This window comes from Etheostoma cragini, chromosome 4 (assembly GCF_013103735.1).
Source record: "Etheostoma cragini isolate CJK2018 chromosome 4, CSU_Ecrag_1.0, whole genome shotgun sequence".
Lineage (NCBI taxonomy): Eukaryota > Metazoa > Chordata > Actinopteri > Perciformes > Percidae > Etheostoma > Etheostoma cragini.
The window spans coordinates 27,117,619-27,139,612 of record NC_048410.1 but is presented as its reverse complement, the minus strand read 5'-3'; the positions used below and the strand labels follow the sequence as shown (position 1 = coordinate 27,139,612).

Below are 21,994 nucleotides of genomic sequence, written 5' to 3'. Positions count from 1 at the left end.
AATACACACAAAATCCCTACCCAGAGATTAATATCCCACAGGTGATCTCAGCTGACAAACTAACCAAACAACATTGGCAGTGCATATTTTGCAGGTTTGTTCAATGACAACATTCTGTAGTCGGCATCAAGTTTCCTCCAAAAACCACATTGTTGCTGATCAATTGTTTGGTGTAATGGGAAGGAGATGTATAAATCATATACATGAAGGTTAATAAATGTGTCAAAGCAGGATTTTTGACTTAAACGCAGAGACAGTATAACAGTTTGGTATTTACAATAACAAAAAAGGTAAAGTTACGCAAATGTTTAAAAAATTATAATTGTGAAAAGCAAATCGTTTTGATTCATTTCCTATACATTTTCTTTGCACACAAACGGTTAAAAGACATTTAAGTTGCTCTCCTTGAACAGATGGAGTAGCACCTGTACTCTCCTGAAATATTTGCTCATGAGTTTGTCAGAAGGAGAATGCTTATTATTCACTGGTGAAAAGGAAACAATGACAGTAATACTCCAGTAACTTAATATACTGTATATTATTTGTCCTCACATTCAGTTGGCAGAAGCACATACTTTTACACCAGGTCGTCCCCTGCGTCCTGGTAGTCAGAGGGACAAAAAGATGGAGTGTGACTAACGGGAAAGGGACAGAGTCAGTAATGGCCGGCGTGTCCTCAGTGAGGTGCTGAACTGAGCACTGAACAAGGCTGGATTTTGAAAACGAAAATGTGAAGATGGCAGGCGATCTGGTTGCAAACACTGACACAGTAACGTACCAAGTCAAAGAAGGAAATGATCTGCAGGAGAGAGAGAAACACCGTCAAACAGGAGCTCTACACGCCGAGGAAGCGAAAAGAAAACAGTCCTCTATCATTTCATAATTTTGGACGTAGCCAAATTTAAGTAGATTTTCACCATTTCATTGTTCTGACTCACTATCTCATAGTTTCAGCTTATAGAATCCCAATTTCACTTTAGTGTTTCCTACTTTTTACCTTCATAGTGTTTAACCCTTGTATTGTCTTCACTTTGGGGACCCTCTCGTATCCCTTGGGTCAAATTGACCCGTGACTTATTTGGGGTTTTAAAAACAATTCTGAAATCAAATTTTACTTCATAATCTATTAACAAATATTGTCGTTATTTCAATTTCAAACAATTGAGATAACATATACTATGTTCAGGGAATGCAATCAGTGTCTACTAGAACCCAATTAAAAATGGAAGTTTTTTTCATAAGGTTTCATGTTAAAAATCCACTATGGAAAAAAATAGAAGTGGTAATTTCTGAATTGAGTCAGGAATACATGTTTATCACAGAAAATAACGTAAAGGCCATTGATTTTCAGGTCGAAAAAATTTAACTTAAAATTTCAATTTAAAATGGGCAATCTGACCCGAATACCATACAAGGGTTAAAACGTGTCTGTTGTAGGACAGACGAGTCTGATCTCCGGTTAAAAGACTGTCCATCGCAGATTGACCTCAGGTTGCTTTCCTCCAAAAGATGATTCAGACTCAACTCTTTGCCGCAGGCATAAAACGGAAAGACCTGAGCTTTTACTGGACTGTCTGCTGATCTTTACCTTTTATTTATTGTATTTAAACAGGGACAATGCACAAGGTAATATTAACCTTGTTTAGGAACAAGGCGAGATGCATTGTACCAGGTTGTAGCACCAGTTCTATTTTCTATTTTTAATCCACAGTCCCTCGGCAGGTCAGTCAAACAATAACCACTCAATGCAAGTCAAATAGAAAACGTCAGAATATAGAATTTTACAACCACAGTCAAACCTAATTTACAATTTAAAAAAAAACAAAAAACGTATCCATCAAAGGCTCAATAGTTCCCGCTTCCTAGAACCAGTCCCCCCCACCCATGCAGCCTGTGCCTCACTGGAGCATTAGAGTTATGAACGGTTATACTATATTTACCTTTAATGTATTGCCTGAAAACGAGACTAGGCTGGTACAGTATGACCATACAGACCTCTAAAAACGACAGACGGCTCTCTTGTGACTGAACTATGCTCCGTACCTGGCTGAGACAAAACTCAGACAACAGTCAAATTCAGCCTGCATGCCCGTTTAATTTTTTTTCAAATTTAAATCCCAAAATTTAAAAAAAATCAAATCCCTTCCCCTTGGAACAAATACTTGAATATTCAGATGCAGCCCTATGTAATTCAGTGTCACATCTCAGTTTTTTAACTTAATCCTTCATCATTTTGATACATCCTAATTTAGATTTACTATCTCATAGTTTCAAAATTGTAAAAAAATAAACTATATGTTTAGTTTTGAATTGATGTCATAATTATGATTCAGTAATGTCATCTTAGATTTTTACATCTGTCTCATAATTGTTCCTTGGTATCTCGTAAATTTGATATACTAGGCAACAGTTGCAACTTATAAAATCATACTCAACTTAATAATAATAATAATAATAATAATAGCCTTTGCTGCCTACATACACACAAATGCATACTATTCCTGAGCACATTTATCCAAAGCTAGCATCCTGTGTACTTACCAATGCAATCCACAGCACCAGGTACTCGTCAATAAAACTATTGAAATACTGATCCAGGAACAGTAGTCCTGGTCCCAGGAAGGCTAAATCGTGGAGATGCATCTCACTTTTTGTCATGTGTGCTACCTGTGGACAGACGGTAAAACACACACAGTCAGCGTCACACACACACACTACGGTTTTCTTTTGTTGGCACTGCTAAATCTCAGCAAAACACTTTAATCTAAAGTGGAAATTACAAATTGTGAAGCTATTTAAAAAGAATATAATATAACACTATTATCTGAGTCTTAGCACCCAGTACAACAATCTGGCGATGAACTCTTTGGACATGGTTGTGAACATTGGTCCTTTTCGAGAATAATGTAGTAGCAGTAAAGCATAGGTATGGGATGATATATTGCCAAATTATCAACATTTTTAGTTTATTTTTTCTGTGACCACAGCATTGCGTTTGACCCCTTGTACAGTAAAAAAAAGTGGGTATGACTTACAACTAATTTATTGGTAATTTTGGCCGAGACAAAGCCAAACGCCAGGATATAAAGACATGGATGTTTCTCGAAGAGCTGGACAGCAGACTTCTTGTATATCATCATCGCCAAAATTATAACTGAACCAATATGTAAAACTGGAGAGAGGACGCTGGTTCCCTGAGAACAGAGGCACAAAAAAAAAACAAAAAAAAAACAGGGTTAAAGTCAGTAGAAACAGACACAATCTGTAATGGGAACTGATGGCAACAACAATGTACTTTTTCTGCTCAATAACTTTGAGCTGCTAGTATTTGTACCAGATGTATTAAAGGAAAAGAAAAAATGATTACATTTCTACAGTTAGGAGTTTTATTGCATGGGAGCAGGTCACATGGACCCATTGAATAACATTCAAAAAATACACACAATATTTATGAATGACTGCTACATAGCCATCCACTCTTATTTTCTAAATATGAAAACCATAGAGGGGTACATACAGACAGTAGTAGCAGTTTCAATTTTGGTTTGTCTAACTAACAGAATTACTGTTAAGTAAACACTACACCCCTAAAGCACATTTTTAGCTAAAAAACAATGGAGAAGGTTATTTCATAGTGTTGTTGATGGATTTGGGTCAAGATCTGGACATTTTAGTGCAAAACAAAACAACGTGTTTGCAGTGGCAGGCCAACATGACACATGGAGAAATATTGGCTGATAGCAGTGATAACGCTAACTGGGACTACACAAGGTTAACTCTGCAAGAAATGAACTGTGTCCCACATATAGACACGCTGAAAGGTATAAAAGCACAACCTGACAAACTTTTGCTATACTTATCAAAACAGACAAACACACAGTGACTGTAAGTGTGAGGTGAGTCTCAAAATGGTTTCTTCCTCCCCAGTTTATATGCTAAACTAGATGTTGATACCCAACTATGCATCTTACAGGGAGGATTGTTTTCTTGGGTTATAGAATAGGTAATGGCACAAAAACAACTGTGCTTCTGGTCGGTTTTCTACCCCCTACATGCAAGAACATCTCGCAATGAGGTTGCTTGGAAGCCTTTCTATATTGATTTATCTGTGATAAAACTGACATGTCAGGCTCCGGGAGAACATCCATCAACCGGTTCTTTGACCACCAACCCATCAGGAGAAGTGCAGACGTTTCCAGACTTACTGCTATTGTGGATCCGTTTTTGCCCACACCTCCTGTAAAAATGACTCTGAAGTAATTGGTGCAGGAGAAGATGGCTCCTAAAAAAGTGCAGATGGCAGGAATCATTTTCATCTGGATATTTAGGATCGGAATCTAGAAATCAAGACATCAAAAACACTGAAATTAAGGAATAATAATACAATACAGACGCAAAGACGCAAAGTTTACATCAACAGTGTTGACATTAAATGTTACATTTACAAGCTATTTTTGTAGTTTGTGAGCACATTCACCTTTACATGTACATCCACAATGAAGCATTATGAGTAATGTTAGAGAGTGGTAAAAGCGTTCAGAGTGACATGTTTTTGTATTTCTGACAACAATTACAGTAAAACAGTTAAAATGAGAATGTCACAGCAACAAAACAAACATTACTATAATTATGGCATCCTCAGTCTCATTAATCTCAATCTGAAGCAAGTAGAACCAGTCACAATTACCATTGACTGCCACAAAGCAGATCCTCCCACAGCGGCCAGCAAATACATGATTATTATGAAGATTTGCACCTCAGTCACATCAATGCTGAGTGGGAGGAGAAAGCAGAGAGTTGAAAGTGAGGATTAGTGACGGCTAGCAGCACAGTCATCCTGCAGCCTACTTCCACGACACACTGCTTAGAAAGTTTAAACAGGTAGCCAAAAGTAATAAACACATTGTAGAACTAAATAGCTGAAAGTAATGGATAACCGGGTAAAATAGTTAGCTTCATAAGTGCCATGAGATGGTGTTTTTTGGAGACTTTTATTTAGATTAGGTCCCCTTATACTGTATCTGAAGTCTCTTTTATATAGACCTTAGTGGTCCCCTAATACTGTATCTGAAGTCTCTTTTATATAGACCTTAGTGGTCCCTAATACTGTATCTGAAGTCTCTTTTATATAGACCTTAGTGGTCCCCTAATACTGTATCTGAAGTCTCTTTTATATTGACCTTAGTGGTCCCCTAATACTGTATCTGAAGTCTCTTTTATAAAGACCTCAATGGTCCCTAATACTGTATCTGAAGTCTCTTTTATATAGACCTTAGTGGTCCCCTAATACTGTATCTGAAGTCTCTTTTATATAGACCTTAGTGGTCCCTAATACTGTATCTGAAGTCTCTTTTATGTAGACCTTAGTGGTCCCCTAATACTGTATCTGAAGTCTCTTTTATATAGACCTTAGTGGTCCCCTAATACTGTATCTGAAGTCTCTTTTATATAGATCTTAGTGGTCCCCTAATACTGTATCTGAAGTCTCTTTTATATAGACCTTAGTGGTCCCCTAATACTGTATCTGAAGTCTCTTTTGTATAGTAGTAGAGAAAGGGGAGGTAACCTTTCCCCTTATGACCTCATAAGGAGCAATAGTCCAGCAGAGCAGGATAACAGGGCAAACATAAATTTTTGCATTGTAAAAGAAAAACACTGGCACTGAAAAAAGAGAAAACTGGTAATAAAAATGTTTTTGAGGGTACATTTTTTCCCCCAGTCTGTTTTTGAATGACAATTTTCATTCATTCATTCATTCAATGCAATTTCAACTTCTGTCACCGTTTTGGCGTGGAGGGGAGAAGTTTGACCAGTTGGGGCAAGGAGAGGGTGATTTACATCTGCATACTAAGAAGAGAATATCCCACAGCCCTTTGTCATGATTCAAAATGTGGTCGTATTTATAATTTCTCCGGTGGAATTTGTTTTTATCCTTCCTACTAACGGACAGGGGATTTCAATATTAGTATTCCTACTTTAACATTTGAAATGCTTCTGTGTAAGTCAACAAAATCTCCCAAACCTTCTTCACGTATGTGGAATTAGTTGTGCCGAGTTTTTCCTTCCCACTGACTGAAATGTGTCTGACAGTGTGAGTGGAGTAGAGCTGAAACAAACACTCTTGAGATGTTCCTGTTGGCTTTTGATTTAAAATGTGATTATTGTAAAGGCATAACAAGCTGTAGCTTCAGAAACCTTTATGTTGTATGAATATGTTTTTTTTGTTTCTAATTTATAGCTTCTGGCCTTATTATCTCCATTATTGATTACAGACAAAACTAAATTTCAAGAGACCATTAAATACTGATGCATTTTTAATGTACTTAAAAAGGCTTTTGCTGAATCCGTGAACTGGAAATATTGAAAAATAACACTTAGCTAACCTGCTTCGGACTGAATTGTAGCTCCTAAAATTAGCGGATTTAATAGCCAAATGGCTGGAAATGATGTTTATGCTTTGAAAAAAAAACAGCTTCGCTGACTCACATGCCAAAGCGCAGTGTTCCTGACACGTATGTTTGCCAATGCGCACAGTAGAACATGAACATTCCAGCAAAGCAGCAGAAGAACATCCAGTCCGGGTTGGTGCCCATCTGCACTGCTATGCTGGTTCCCAACACCACAAACACTGCAGAGACAAACACATGAACACCAGCAGTGTTAAAATAAAGGGCTTCAGTCATGGCCAAAATTCTCCGCTATTTAAAAACTCAGTACTCAAAACTCATGTCATTCTGGGACACAAGGTGGAACCTGACACAGTGCTGGCTGTATTTGGAGTATTTGTGTAATACAGAGAAAGAGAGACTCAAAATGTAACACTTTAAAGAAAAAGTGTGAATGTGTAGTGTCGAAAGATCGGAAAATCACGCAAAGACGTTAGTCGTTAAATAGACACGAAAGACAGCACTAGATTGGCTTGATTAGTGTGAAGAAGAGTCCAAGGAGACGAAAGGTAACGCCTCTTAAAATTGAGTCGTGAAAGGGTATTGACACAGAGTGATCACGAAAGGTAGCGCTAAAATTGACTAATTAGTGTGAAGGTGGTCTCAAGTGGGTTAGGGTAAGGGTTTTATCTGTCTTAATGTTTTATTTTTAACCGTTTATACTTTTTTAAACTGATTTTGTGTAAAGCACTTTGAATTGCCCTGTTGCTGAAATGTGCTACACAAATAAAGCTGCCTTCTCTTGCCTTGCCTTACTGCGAGAGGACAGTCCCACTTTTCACGGTGGCAAGGTTCATAACCGTTTTGGCGTGCAGATTTATTCTGTTGAAATGGAAACGGGAACAACCCCCCACGTTCTATGTTGATCAAAGACGTTATACAACACCCACGGTAAAACTGGAAAAACTACATTCAAGGTACCAGTGAGACATTTCATAAGAACTGGTAATCTTTCACAACCAATGATTATGTAGTAGAGGCTAGGCAATATATTTCCTCTTAACTCTTTGCTATGATAACAACCTAATGTGAGATATTAATAATAACTATGTGAAGCAGCTTTGTACTTTAATAATATCTAAACAGTTTATTAATTGTACTATTGTTTTTTTGTCTTTATCTGGATAGAAACATTTTGGAAACATTTTTAGAAACATACAGTATGTATGCAGTATTTACTGTTTCTGATCTGAAATACCAATAAACAGATATTGAGAAAAAAGGCTTCAGATTCACTGAGACATGGTGGAACAAAGTCAAACAGAAGAAAACAGACCGGTGGAGAGGGAGTCACAGCCGTGGTCAAACAGCTCGCCCAGCGGAGAGCTGCTATTGGTGCGTCTGGCCTGCTTCCCGTCAATGGCGTCCAACGATTGGTAGATAAACAGGCCCACAGCACACAGCAGGTACGCCCAGAGAGGAGCCTGAAACACATTCATGTAGAACAGGGGTCACTCCATCGCGAAACCCGAAACCCAAAACACAAAACAAGCTGAAGCAGATCTCGTCTGATCAGGTGACTTTAGTTATACAAATCAATACATGAAATCACAATGCATACAGTGTGTGTAATACCCTATGTCAAAATCAGGGATAGGCACCGTTTTTTCCGGTACCTTTTTTTTTTTTTAGGAACCCTCTTTAATAACAAAAAATTTTGTTAAATCATTCCAAACCTATTTACTTAGAACATTTTGTAATTTATTTAGATTTTACACACTATACAAAATAAAACATCTCCCTCTCCCCTCCCAAACCCGTCCGTACAAACTATAAAATTATAAATTATTAATTTGTCACACTGCACTGTAACTTTTATTCTTCAAAAAAGTGATCTTGGTACCCAACCCTTATCAGGGGTCCCTTGTTGTTGCTGTGTCTGGTTCTCTTGTGATCAGATATGCCCACAGCGGGCTGCTGAGCAGTATAAACAGACACAAATCTCCCTGTTAACCTATCATTTAAAACATTCTCATAAAATTACTGCAGAGCTTTCCTGGAAATCCTTTAACAGGACACATCTGCATTGAGAGCAGCTTAATAGAGATCCAAAAACAGACACTGGAGTTAATTGGTGAATGAAAACAGAAATTCAAGCGTGTTTAATCATTTTGAACATAAAGAGCACCCAGTAGAACGGTGTTCCACAGTGATGACTGACCTGTTCAGTGGCAGTTGGGCAGTAGTAGATGAGCACGAGGGTGGTGAAGACGTTGGTGGCCAGGCCGATGATGGTGATGAGGTTGGGAGCAATCCAGGACGGGACCCGTCCCACCAACCATTCCCAGTAACGCTGCATCAGAGGCTCTAGCAGAGAGCGTCCTGCACTGCTGTACCTGCAGGGACCGACAACAGCCAGGTGAGGACCTGATGACTTTAACCTCCCAGAGATAATGATGATGGTGGCACAAAATTACAGATGTGACAAAGGCTGGCTGATAATTAGGGCTGAAGTATTTCTTGTTTCTATATTTTACTTACTATTTTAAAGAGCGCAATTTTCAAATCACAAGAGCTGCAATTTTAATTATAACTTACAGTTTCTCAACAAGTGGAGCAAGTGACAGCTTAAGCCGGCAACCATTGATTTCATCAGCTACAATGAAAGGTGTCACCTCAGCGGTAGATAGTCAAGGATAATTTTGTAAATTTGCAAAAGAACTAAAGGTTAATCTTGGCTGTTGTCTGGTAAATGTGCTCTCAGTCTGCCATACATTTACACTCGACCAAAGACACTTTTATCAAGGAAAAATAGCACTCAGTATAATCTGTGTTTGAAAGAAATCAGAAGTGAGTTTGTCGTTTTGCTCTTGAAAGCAAAAAAACATTTTTACATAAATGATTTAGGTCACTTTACATCAATTTTAAATTCAGACAGGTAGCAGGTAACTGCAGATAGAAACATCCAAATCTTCTGCTGTTTTTGCATTGTACTAAGTTAGTAATGGCAATAGTTCCATACATATCATTGCTTTACCACAAACCTAGAAAAAAACAATTAACATGAGATGAAATACAATTCAATTCTTATAGAGCCAACACCACATGAGGTTTTATTTTTCTCAAATATCGGAGCAGGACTGCGTGTTACCTGTGCTCCTCCAGTCTCTTAAGCTGGTGTCGGGACAGGGGGGGTGAGGGCAACTCAATCAGCCTGCGGAGAACTCCAGGGGCCAGACAGCAGGCCGCCTCCATGCCCATTCCCTGCCCAGGGTCCTTGTCCCGGCCAAGGCCTCGGCGAGAACGCAGGACCCCCGCTTGCTGCTGCCCCGTGGCGCTCATGGAGCCCTTCTGCCCGCTGGTCTGGTCCCCGATGGCTCTGGCTCCGCCTCTGCCACTGTCCTGCCGTTGGGTCTAAAGATCCACAGTGGGGCTGGATGAGGCTGAACAATACCCAGGGGCAAGAAACCAATATCACAATACTGCTGTGTGACAACAGCTCTATACTGTACAGTATGAATACAGATTTCTTTTGCACGGTGCAAATGTTCCACTGAAACAAGGTCCTTCCTGAGACTATTTGTAGACCAAGTCCTGCTCGAGGTGTCCGGTGCTTGACGCCCCCCAAGACGATTGTGATTGGTTTGAAGAAATGCAAACAACACAGTGTTTTTTTTCCCCCTCCTATCCTTGAATGTACGTGTGGTGTAGCCAGATCTTATTCCACAGTTCTGTGGTGATGGCTCTAGCAATGCAAGAGAAATAAAGTCTTATCTTTATCCATAATAATACATCATTTATTTCTTGATTGTTTTCTTTAATATTATATTGACTCCGCAAAGCAACTAAAGTGATCAAATAAAAGTAGTGAAGTAAAAAGTACAATATTTGCCTCTGAAATGTAGCTAGTGGAATAGAAGCAAAAGAAATGGTAATACTCAAGTAGAGTAGTTACTCAAAATTGTACAGTACTTGATTAATGTACTTAGTTACTTTCCACCACTGTCAGTCACCACCAAAATGATCAGAAACTACCCTAAACTGCCACGTGTTATTGTAAGTACTACTGATTACTTTTCATTAGATCAGGAGTGTACATATGACCTATGACACCGATACCAAAGACACCATTATCTGCAGAGTGTAACATTAACGGGGTTTAATCAGCCAACTGTTGCCACTGTATACATCAAAGACAGTATGAAAGATCAACTCAATGGACCGTGTCTGTGTTACTAAACTATTTCTTGTGACTGTCAGCAAAACATGAGCTACTGACGATAGCAAAACAACCTGCTTCTTCAGCTATCTGCTAATGCTGCCTAGCACACTCGCTATTAGCATAGGAAGATTAGCATTTGCTGGAGTGGTAGCTACGGAAGACTTGTGTCAGTTTGGTAATTTAAAGCCACTCACTTGCTATTGGCTTGTTATCGTTTCTCCATACTTAGTTACGTTGCTAAAAATATTATCACCCAGTTAAGATATTAACTTAACCAGAGTATATTATTGACACCTCCCGGGTGACTCCGGCTAGTTTAAGCTAGCTTGACTAGTTAGCTAGCTACATATAAATGAGTTAGCTACACCAAAGACAGCTGGCGAGCTTCTGAACTGACCTGGCCGGTTAAAGGACAAGAGCCGTGGGCAGTCCGAGGGGCGTTGGGGGCGCTTCAATCCGGCCGACACGACTCCTCTAGGGATGGTTAGCTTTAAAGTTTATATATATTACTTGGAGACCACCGACGGGACGTTTGCAGCAGGAGGTGGATCTCCACGACCGGTGTCAGTCACTGTGGTTGTCAAGGCAAGCTAGTTCACTTTAGCCATCACGTAAATCTCGCGTAGCTTTAGTTTTTCTTTTTCCTTCTTCTTCTTCTTCTTCTTCTGCCGCTGCTTCTGCTTCTTCTTTGTTGGGTTTTAACTGCAGCTTGTATCCTTAATGTTGCACTCCTGACACCTTCTGGAGTTAGAAAACTCCTACAGTGTCCAGTGTGTCAGATTTTCCTCATAAGTACTGTTCTCATTGAGCTGAACAAAGCATGTTCTGCCTTGTCCACTTTGACCACACTGCGGTATGTATGTACTCCTGCACTTGTTATCCCTAATTGTGTCATTTATGTCATCATGATCCTACTCTCTGATAAATGAATTCCTGCAACAAGCACATGCTCTTTTCATGTTGGGAAGTACCAGAAACTGAAGTCTACAGTGGATGGTATTTGACTGGGGTTGAGCAAGACAAAAATGTTGCACACAGACCACAACCCTGCATCAACAAAGTTTAATATCAATGTTCACAATATTAAATTACAGGCATTCAAATAATATATTCAAACATGCACAATGTGAATCAATCACACACTTGGTAGCTGTTCATGGATTGTACAGCGAAAGGTATATAGTCTGAAAATTCTGACTACGTACTGCTCTACACTCTGAATGAATGAAGTGAAATTGATTCAGTCACTATTTAGTCTTGCATTGCCAGTCTGCTCCCTGGCGCTGCAAAGTTACTATTAATTAAAGTAGTCAGTAGATTATTTCAAGAAACAAAAGTAGCCCATACACCAGATATAATCTTAAACCATGCAATGTGCGTCTGTTTCTATTAGCTCACCGTGTACATTTGTAGGTAAAACTTGAAAAAACCTGATCTGGATCATGCTTCAACGTTTAAACTGAAGAGATGGCGCAAATATAAGTATAGTAGTACCAATGCTGGGTAATACATCCATTCGCATTATTCAGATTTGACTTTTTATATTATGGCTATGTTGTAGCAAATGTAGCACACTTTAAGTTGTGTGCAGGTGTTCCGATTTGACTTTTTTTCTAATATTCTTGGCACAATTTTATAAATCATGTTTTAATGTTAAACACACAGTGAATCCTTTAATGAATCTGTCTACTATGCAAATCTATATCTTCTCTGTGGATGGCCTTAGTGACCATAGGCCAGTACACTGTAGGGAGTTATTATATTTGCTATAAATATGTTAGATTCATGTTAAAGTGCTCATATTATGCTCATTTTCACGTTCATAATTGTATATAGAGGTTATATAAGAATAGGTTTACATGGTTTAATTAAAAAAAACAAACTATTTTTGTCCTGCACATTGCTGCAGCTCTTCTTTTCACCCTCTTTTTGAGCTCTCTGCTCTCTTAACCACAGAGTGAGGCATCTCACTTCTGTTCCATCTTTGTTGGGAGTTGCACATGCGCAGTAGCTAGGTAAAGACTACTAGAAGCAGAATTAGAGGGCGTGCCACGCTAGCAGCTAGGCGATCATTATAATGACTGTAACAAAGTTTTCCAAGGAAGTAAAAGCTGGACTACAAGAGAGCTGTTTGGAACAGTGTTTTCTGTAAATTAAAATTAAAATTAAAATTGACGTTGACTGCACTGACTCTGAGGATACCCAGGGGTCCCAACCCCCTGTTGAAGATCCCTGCACTAGACCAATAAGCCACATACCCTAGCTTGTTTTGCACACTGTTTTAATGTTGCTGTTTATTATAGGAAAAACAAATTTTTTTAATTGTGAATCGGCCCCATGCTTGACAACATTTAAATGTGTTGGTTGTATTATCAGCCCTCAATGTAAGCGTAATGTCGTACATAAACTGGACCTTCAGGAATCTTAAACTCAACAAAACTAAAAATGTAATCTGCTTCTAAACTCTTGAAGATGTTTTGATTTGTCTTCGGCTGAATGAGGGTCGTGGCACTAAGGACAAATAATGATGAATACAGATCATTTATTTAATAAGTGTGTACAGTAGTTTGATGTTTCTGCATTAAAGTGATGTTACGCCTCACTGTCTGGCTGCTGATTCAGGTAGGGATTAAAAAAGTCTCTCATAAGGCTCTCCACCCGGTTGGGCTGGGGGAGCCCAGCAGCAGGGACCAGCTTTGGATTTGGAGCCAGGTTCAGAACCTTTGTGGGGTTAAAAGCAGCAGAGCGAGTCTGGGCAGTGTGGAGACCCTCGATGGCGCTGGACAGCCAGATGAGTCTCTTGAGGCTCTGGATGTTTCGGCCGCGGTCGTGCATCAGCTGGTGTTCGGTCACAGCTCGCCGACTGCGGGAAGAGGACAGGTCAGAAATCAGACATTTGATCCAAAACACAGAGTCAGAATCAAAACACATGTAGCCTCATAGGCCATGTCCAAAGTCTTTCCTGGGGTTCCATTTGTTAGAAAGGAAAGTGTCCAAGTATAATAAAAGAGGTGGTCGCCAATGGGTTGCAATCATTCTCTTGGCCGCCTTAAGTTCAGCAAAAACAGCACATTTTTGAGTTTTAGAGGACTGGAGGGCTGACAGATCATTCAGAATCAAAACATTGACAGTACCAAGTACAGAGTCATTAATCAGGGCAGATATTTTGGGTGAAATATTGTTCCAGAACTGACTAACAAGAGAGCAATTCAAGATAATAACATATGTACCTTGAGCTTTTAGTGGGTAGAACATGCATTATGGGCTGTTAATTATTTTCATGTGATGCATTTTCACAGGGGTGAGATACGTCCTAGGACTGACGTTGTAGTGAATCTGCTGATGCTCTGGATTGCTTTATTCAGGTCTGGGATATCGCATACCCAGATCCTCTCAATAGGAAGGCCAAAGTGGCCAGATATCACCAAGAACTGATACTATACCACCAGTCTTTAGCTGCATAGTAAATATCTTCCGGATAGGATAGATGGGCGAGCCCTCTGGAAGGGGACACCATATGCCTTGAGTGCTGATCTTAATTGAAAGTAAAAGAAAAAAAGAGGAATATGGTAGACTGAATGAGTTGTGTAAGTCAGAAAGGGTAACAAGCCAACCTTGCTAAAAACGTCTTTTAGACAATCAACCCCCTTCTGTTCCCACTGTGGAGCTGTCATTGGCCTAACACCAATCAGGAGTGCTGTATTGTTAAATAATGGAGAAAAAGTCAATCTCCAAGTGTTTGTAAGATAAGAGATAATGGGGCCAAAGCGTATCTTGCACTGTTTATTGGAGATATTGGCAAAAAGAACGTCATGAAGTGAACAAGGCTCTGTAATAGCATTTTCTAAGGTATGCCAGCAAACAGACATGTCTGGGTCGAACCAGGTAAGGAGGGGTCTTAACACAAAGGACCAAGAATAATGTTTAAAGTTGGGAACTGAGAGGCCACCATCCTCTTTCCTCCTCTGTAGAGTAGACATCCTAAGTTGCGGCCAATTTTGTTTCCAGATATATTTAGATACTGCTGATTGTAATTCATGCCAACAACCAGAAGTAGGGTAAAGAGGTAGCATAGAGCTAGAAAAATTAAAAATTAATCCTGGGTAAAATTAGACATAGGGAGACCCATCAATTTTTTCTTCTCATCCATCTTTCAAAATGTTCAGAGCAACAGAGAGTTCAGCTTAACAATCTGGTTTAACCCCTGTGTAGTCAACCCTTATCACGTGACTCCCTCATTCCCCCAATTATTGAACCCAATCACGCCCTTATGTAAATGTAAATGGACTGTTTTTTGTACACTGTTTTTCTAGTCTTAACGACTACTCAAAGCGACTAGAGGCTGTTATCCAAGGTGCCACCTGCTCATCAGATAAACACTCACACACATTTACACTCAGGGATCAGTGTCTTGCTCAAGGACACTTCAACATGGGACTGAAGGGCCAGGGATTGAACCACCACGATTGGCAGGCAACCGCTCTACCACTGAACCACAGTCGCCCTTTCTTAGCCTACACAAGCAAAAAAAGAAAAAAGGCCAGAACGATTACCACTACTGAATATATCAATTGGATTGTTGTTTTTTTCCCTTTTTTATTTTTTTATTTTTAATTAGGCTACGGATTACTTTACTGTCATGCAAATAGCTTTCATTTTTAACTGTAGTGTCACTTTGATGTCTCTAGTTTAACTTACCTCTCAATAAGATCAATAATACATCATTAGAAAACTAGATCCTACTTTGTTAGCAGATGCCATTTTTTGTAAAATTATTCCCTGGGCCGTTAACTTTTTCTGGAGACTAAAACAAATGATGAAACTGATGAAGGCAGCCATTATTTCATATATCAATGGACAGGGAAGTAACAGCAATAGGAATTAGCAGAGTTGAAATCAGACCTGGATCTCGTTTCTTTGCAGCCCCTTTACCCAAAATCTATAAAGAAAAGCTCAGAGCCCATACAAAGCGGATACAAAATAAAAAAAATCAATTATAATAATGATTTTGGAGCATCACCTTATCCTTCTTTTCTCCATTATCCAAATTCTCCAAATTCACTCTGGTACTGCTCATAACTAGCCCAGAAAACCACATGAATCTGCAAGCTGTATTTGCTCAGACAGATATGTCAGGCCTCCCTCAAATTCAGACCGATTTCTAGCTGGCCAGAACTTGGACCGGCCAATAGTTTATCTCACACGGGTCGGGTACAGTACATAACAGTGACTGACAGAGGAGCGTTATGCTTACCGAACGTAGTTACCGAAATTCAACCTGTGTGCTGATACACACCAAACATTTTCCTACTTCTAAATTTTTTGATCCCCAGTGGGGAAATTAAAATTCAAACTCTGCTTTGTTAGTTATCACTACACACAGGCCTGAAATATACACATATGCTCAGGACCTATTCATGAACAAATGGAGACATGTCAGAGTGAGTGGGCTGCCAGTTGGACCAGCACCCTGAGTGGTTAGGGGGGGTATGGTGCCACACTCCATACTTTTGGTCCGTATGGGGACTTTAACCAGCAACCCTCCGGTTCCCTACCCAACGCCCTACGGACTGAGCTACCCCAAATTTTCAATATTTATAAAGTAACTCCACTTTTTGTGTCAAAGCAATTTAAAGTCATTCTCAACTTTGCACAATGTTAAACTTTGTAAATTAGACGGGAGTCTCACCTCTCGTTCTGTTGACACTGGCCGGTTGTAAAGATGGCAAGAAGCATCACAGCGAGCCACTGCACAGGCCTGTGGGACATCTGCATCTTCTGAAAAAAAGAAGAAGCAAGAAACACTCACATCAAAACTTTTTGTGTAAAAGAAGAAAGTAAAGAAATATCTACATTGGTTACCTATGTCAACTAGTTGTGACCAGTTCAAAGAAAGACTTTTCTTGTTCTGAAGAAGTGCAGTCACCCACAAAAAAAGAGTAAAGGAAAAGAGTCAGGAAATAAGTACTTTTTTATTATTATAAATCAAATCACAAACATTCAGTCATTTTATCTTATAACAAGATTGTATTGCAACTTATATAATATGAGACAGGGTAAATAAGTATAAGTACAACATAAACAGATCTATGAAGAGAGTAAAATAAAAAATAAATACAGTATATAAATAAAAAAGTGACAGCCCTCAGGAACCTCGTTAATGATATTGACAACAGATGTTCTTAATTGCTCTTTGAAAATGATCTTTTAGCTGATCTTCTGATTCTGGTAGCTCTGCTGTGCTAGTTGTTTTAGATTTGACTACAGCGTTCGATGCGGTTGAACTCAAGATTTTATTGTTAAGACTCGAGTCCTGTGCAGGCATTAAAGACACAGCTCTGAAGTGGTTTCAGTTATATCTGACTGGTCTTTTTCTGCAACCCTCTGGCCTTTTTACTCAAACAAGGCCCCGATTGACAGCGGGGTGCCTCAAGGGTCAATTTTAGGCCCGGTCTTGTTCTCGCTGTATATGCTGCCCCTGTGATCCATTATTTGGGTTTTAAACATTTCCTTTCATTGCTTTGCAGATGACGTCCAAATTTACCTACCTTTGAATACTAAAACAAACTCAGTTGAAGCACTGAGAAAATCTGTACATGAAGTAAAAGACTGGATGTCACTGAAGTATTTAAACTTAAATTACAAAAAAACTGAAGTTGTAATTTTTGGGGAGCCCGATGTCTCTAGTTTCAACAGTGCTCTTGGCCCAATATCCTCCGGCTCAAAACCACTGCCCATTACTAAAAAGTCTTCGTGTTTTTATTGACAGTTCTTTTAAACTCGATTAACAGATTAGCACAGTGGTAAAAACAAGCTTCGTTCTGCTCAGACTTCTTGGGAAGGTCAAGCCTGACCTCCCCCCTAGCCAACTGGAAAAAGTTGTGCATGCCCTGATCACAAATCGCCTGGACTATTATAACTCATTGTCCTATGGCCTTGATCAGTCTTCAGTTTGCCGATTACAATAAGTTCGGAAAGCAGCTGCACGCCTGCTGACAGGAAAAAGGCGCAGTGACCACATCACCCCTGTATTGTCATCTCTCCACTGGCTGCCTGTTGTTTTTAGAATCCATTTTAAGATTATTGTTTGTTTTTAAATCTCTCAATAGGCTGGCACAATCATATTTATCTGAAATGCTGATTTTGCACACTCCAGTCAGAGCACTTAGGTCCAGTTCCTTTTAGACTGTACAAGATCCAGACTGAAAACCAGACGGGACAGAGCTTTTTCAGTGGCAGGTCCTAAGCTCTGGAACATTAGAACAGCTTCCATATTGAGAGCTTTAGATCACTTTAAAAACCCATCTTTTGCACTGGCTTTTAACATAAGATGAGCTGTGACATTTAGTTGTTTTTTAGGATTCGTGTTTAAGTAATTGACTTTTACAATCAAAAAGATCCTTTGCAAAGATAATATCTCTATTGTTCCATTAATATAGCATAACAGTAATATATAACACAATAGAGTAACTTGTTCCTCTTAGTTATGCATTCATTTTTCCACAGGATGGACTTGTGTGGAGAAAAGTTATGAGAATGACATAGCTTCCGTGCTAATAGATCTTGTTGATGAAAATGGGATAGTTTCAACGGGAATCTTAAAATATTGTTTAATTCAACAAAAATGTAAGATCTCCTACACTATTAAAAATGTTATTGGGAATAAAGTACCACAAAGACTCTGGTTACTTCAGCCATTTCACCTTGAAGGTGGAATTCAAGTCCAAAAAGTCCAGAAGTTCAAATCCACCTTCATCCTTTGAGCCGGTGAGCTCTGCTTTTGAAAAATTGATTGTGTCTGTTTTTCCATACAAAATTTGTAAATATGGTATTTATGTCTTTACATATCATGGACATTTAGAGAGAGGCCAGCATAGTCAAATCTAGAAATCCCTTCTGCTTTAAAAAAAGAATCCTCCTTAAAATAGAAATGTCACTACATTCAGCTTCATTTTATTCTTCTTCAATTTAGATGGAAAAGGAAGTTGCTGACGATCCATGTAGTCCTTGCAGATATGAATACCTAAACATTTTATACATTTTTAACTGGTATTTTAAACACTTTTTCCTCTTCAGTCTGATACAGACATAAAATATTATATTTAAATTTGTTAAGTGTTGAACCCAAAGCAGCTGAAAATTGGTCAGTTAGGGATATAACATATTTAATCTGATGCTTGTCACTCAAAAACAGAGCTGTATCATCCACTAATTGCGTTACTCTAAGTTTCTTACCAAAAATAGACAAACCTTAATAAGTATACTATTGTATAGCAGAGATACATTAAATACAATGTAATACTAATAGGACGTGCCCCTAAGTGACACAAAACACAATTTTCACTTACTTTATTTTCCGCTTTACCGCGCAGTAATGACAAACAACTTGATTAGTGCCTAAAAAGGATGAATATCCCCCATTGAATATAAATATAAACTTCCCCCAGGTCGCTAAAATCTCCGGACCAGACCGTCCATCCAGCCTTCAGTTAATCAAGAATCCAGAAGAAATTTCTCTGATCTTCTATTCATCAATTTTCCTTTCCTTTAAAAGATTTCATGTTCATTCTGAAAACTCCTATTAAATTTGACATATATAGCCATTACTTACTATATCACACAGACCTATAAAGTCATTTTTATAAACTTTGAAAGGAAAATGTGTTTGACAAAATCAAAAAGCAGTTTGTTCCACACAGTTGAGCATACATTTACACAAGAGAATGGAAGAAAAAAACGCATGCCAGAAGTACGACCATATCCCCAAACTAGAATTAATCACAAAAATCACACTTAGAGCCTCAATAAGTGATGATCTCTATACTTACAATGCCCGTGTTGGTGACAGCAGCTCCTCTAATAATCAGACACTAAACTGAGTTCAGGTTCGACCTCAAGACCTCTTTATAAAGCCCTCTGACACACACACACACACCTCCCACAGGCTTAAGAGTCACAACATTCAAATTCAATTCAAAGCGGGGCTTTTGATTTGCTCATGAAACAAACGTCAGCATCTCTCTGACATGACATTTTTGTGTCTGCGGAGTAAAAAACATCAAACATTTTGGGGTTTATTTGTATGAATACAATCCCAAATAGCCTCCTGTGACAGTGGAGGAGGTGTACTGTACACTCGCAAGAACTCTTTACATAAGCCGGTGTTTTGAAAAGGAGGATGAAATTCGATTGAGGGATTATCATTTTTCTATTTTCTGGTCTAATCCGCCCCGTTCCTCTCGGAGAGATTCATGCGTCTGACAAAGAGGAATTCATAAAAAAAAATGTGGCTGTGTGGTTTTATTGATGTTGAGGGTGCAGACACACAGGGATGAGTCTGTGTGGATAAACTGAACGTCAGCAAACTGTCCGCCAGCTCAGGTTGAAACTTTTCCAAACACACTGAGATGCTTGTCGCCTGGAGCTCCACTCCAGCTCCTTGACATTACAACCACCGCCTCCAACACTAATGAACCCCACATCAACTAGAGTCTTTGGTTGCCGCAGTGTCACCACAGTCACCGTTACAAGCACAGTCGTCTTGACAACACCTTCCAGGGCGAGTTTCCCTCAGTGAGAAATGCAGGCTGCCGTCGGAGGCCCGTGGGCGGAAAGATGGAGCGGGGACAAGTGATTTAGTCTTTAGAGAGGTAATGTCGGCGGCGTGAGGAAAGTCAGAGATAAACGAACCTGGACAAAGAAGAAAAAGACAAGTGGTCAGGCTGAAAAGGAAAAAAAGAAAGTAATCAGCAGATGGAGGGAAACGTTTCTCACAGCAGGAAGCACAGGGGGGGAAATCCATGGCAACATGATGTAGAGAATTACAATCACATTCATGCCGTCGTGACTTATACTAAAATTTCAGTAGTGTTTGATGAATAGTAATTTTGATGGTGTTATTACAGTTTTGAAGGTGAAAGGTTCAATCCCAAGGTCACTTACACATAAATGTGTGTGAGTGTTTATCTGATGGTGGCACCTTGTACGGTGACTGTCTTTCTCCATTGCTGCCTTGGCAACACTGTGTGAATGGTTCCTGTACTATGTAAAAGTGCTTTTAGAAGTTTTTAAAACTAGAAAAACACTACAGTCCATTTACCTCTAATTTACAATGATCAACTACTGGAAAAGTACACTCCTCACACCACATGGTACATTCAGCACATCACTCTGTGTGACATTCAAAAGCTGATTCAAAGACTCAACCAAAATGGTGAACTCCTGTTTCAAATGTCAATGAATAAATCCTTGTCATCAAAACAAAACGTTCCTTTATCATTGCCTAGACCAAGACAGTCAAAATGCAAAGACATTTTGTCAAATGGCATTGTACTCTGAACGTGGGATGCTTCTGTGATATTGTTGCTAACATTGTGTATTTAGGCCGCTGAATGGTAATGATGTCAGCCATGTTACACACATTATAATTCTAATTAATGTAAATTATTTTGATCTGCAAGGCTTACTCTGAAATGTGCATTTTGTGCCAGAGCAATGCCAAATGACTATAGTCTTGTGAACAACTGACTTAATGTTCATATAAGTAGTCACATAGTTTGACAGAGTTCAATAGTCATTTGACAACTGTTCCGAAGCTATTAAGAAAAACTGTAATGGCCACATGGCCTCAGTGCAGTTGAGATTCTTAGCTGACTGCCACAGCGCCTCCCCGTGAAACTTGGCATTTTTAAAATGGCGGGTTTGTAGCCTACAGGATGTTCTGTGTTGCTCTAGTGACGGTTCGGTCTGACCAATCAGTAGTCTGCAGTGTTTCAGTATCGGCTCAACTTGATGGAATCTTGACTGAGTTGGTACCAAAAAAAGTACAAAGTACAGTATCTACCATCCATAACTTTTGCTGATGGAAAACCAAAAAAGGAGTAAAGGACAGCTGTGTTGTATCATGCAGTGAAAACACACCATATGATCCCATTCAGACAGCACAATAACTAACTTAAACGTCAGTATCATTTAATTAATTTACATTTCTGAGTATTGGGCCATGACTGTCTGCTGACAAACAATGAACTGCTCCGCCTTTGGGTTGGGAAGGTGTCTAGGGATCAGGAGGTGCACCGGTGCAGTCAGCGCAGGGCTGAGCTGGACTGTCAGGTCTAAGAATGAACCGAGTCTTGAGTTCTTTGTTTCCCAATCAGAACACCAGGCGTGTCACGGAGCCAGAAGTAATCAGGTATCAGTAGCGTCTAAATCTGTGACATTCAGTTGTGGTTGGCACATTGGAGGCAGACCAGGGATTTTAAGAGTCCTGTACAGATTGATTTGTAAATCTGGTGTTCTGCAGAAGTAGCCCACTTATGGCGGTTTTCCACTGCGTGGTATCTACTCGACTCGCCTCGGGTCTACTCGCTTTTTTTGGTTTTCCATT

The 21,994-nt window shown here is 39.4% G+C and overlaps 2 protein-coding genes across 3 annotated transcripts; both read right to left on the bottom strand.

The window, feature by feature from the left end:
- Positions 1-239: 239 nt before the first annotated feature.
- cept1b (choline/ethanolamine phosphotransferase 1b) lies at positions 240-11,432 on the bottom strand. Of its 2 annotated transcripts, none has more exons than XM_034868279.1 (10): positions 11,006-11,432; positions 9,538-9,829; positions 8,608-8,782; positions 7,723-7,870; positions 6,487-6,628; positions 4,688-4,772; positions 4,206-4,337; positions 3,036-3,194; positions 2,542-2,667; positions 240-799 (listed from the first exon to the last, which is right to left on the bottom strand). In XM_034868279.1, the coding sequence occupies exons 2-10, from the start codon at positions 9,726-9,728 to the stop codon at positions 677-679; spliced, it is 1,281 nt and encodes a 426-aa protein (XP_034724170.1). In that variant the 5' UTR covers positions 9,729-9,829; positions 11,006-11,432; the 3' UTR covers positions 240-676. The 2 variants fall into 2 exon arrangements, with proteins under 2 accessions (XP_034724170.1, XP_034724171.1); XM_034868280.1 differs by having other exon boundaries at positions 9,538-9,800; positions 11,006-11,271.
- A 1,418-nt stretch (positions 11,433-12,850) lies between these two features.
- pth4 (parathyroid hormone 4) lies at positions 12,851-19,529 on the bottom strand. Its single transcript, XM_034868308.1, has 3 exons — positions 19,437-19,529; positions 16,298-16,386; positions 12,851-13,471 (listed from the first exon to the last, which is right to left on the bottom strand). Exons 2-3 carry the CDS (start codon positions 16,381-16,383, stop codon positions 13,201-13,203), a joined length of 357 nt encoding a protein of 118 aa, XP_034724199.1. The 5' UTR covers positions 16,384-16,386; positions 19,437-19,529; the 3' UTR covers positions 12,851-13,200.
- Positions 19,530-21,994: the final 2,465 nt, after the last annotated feature.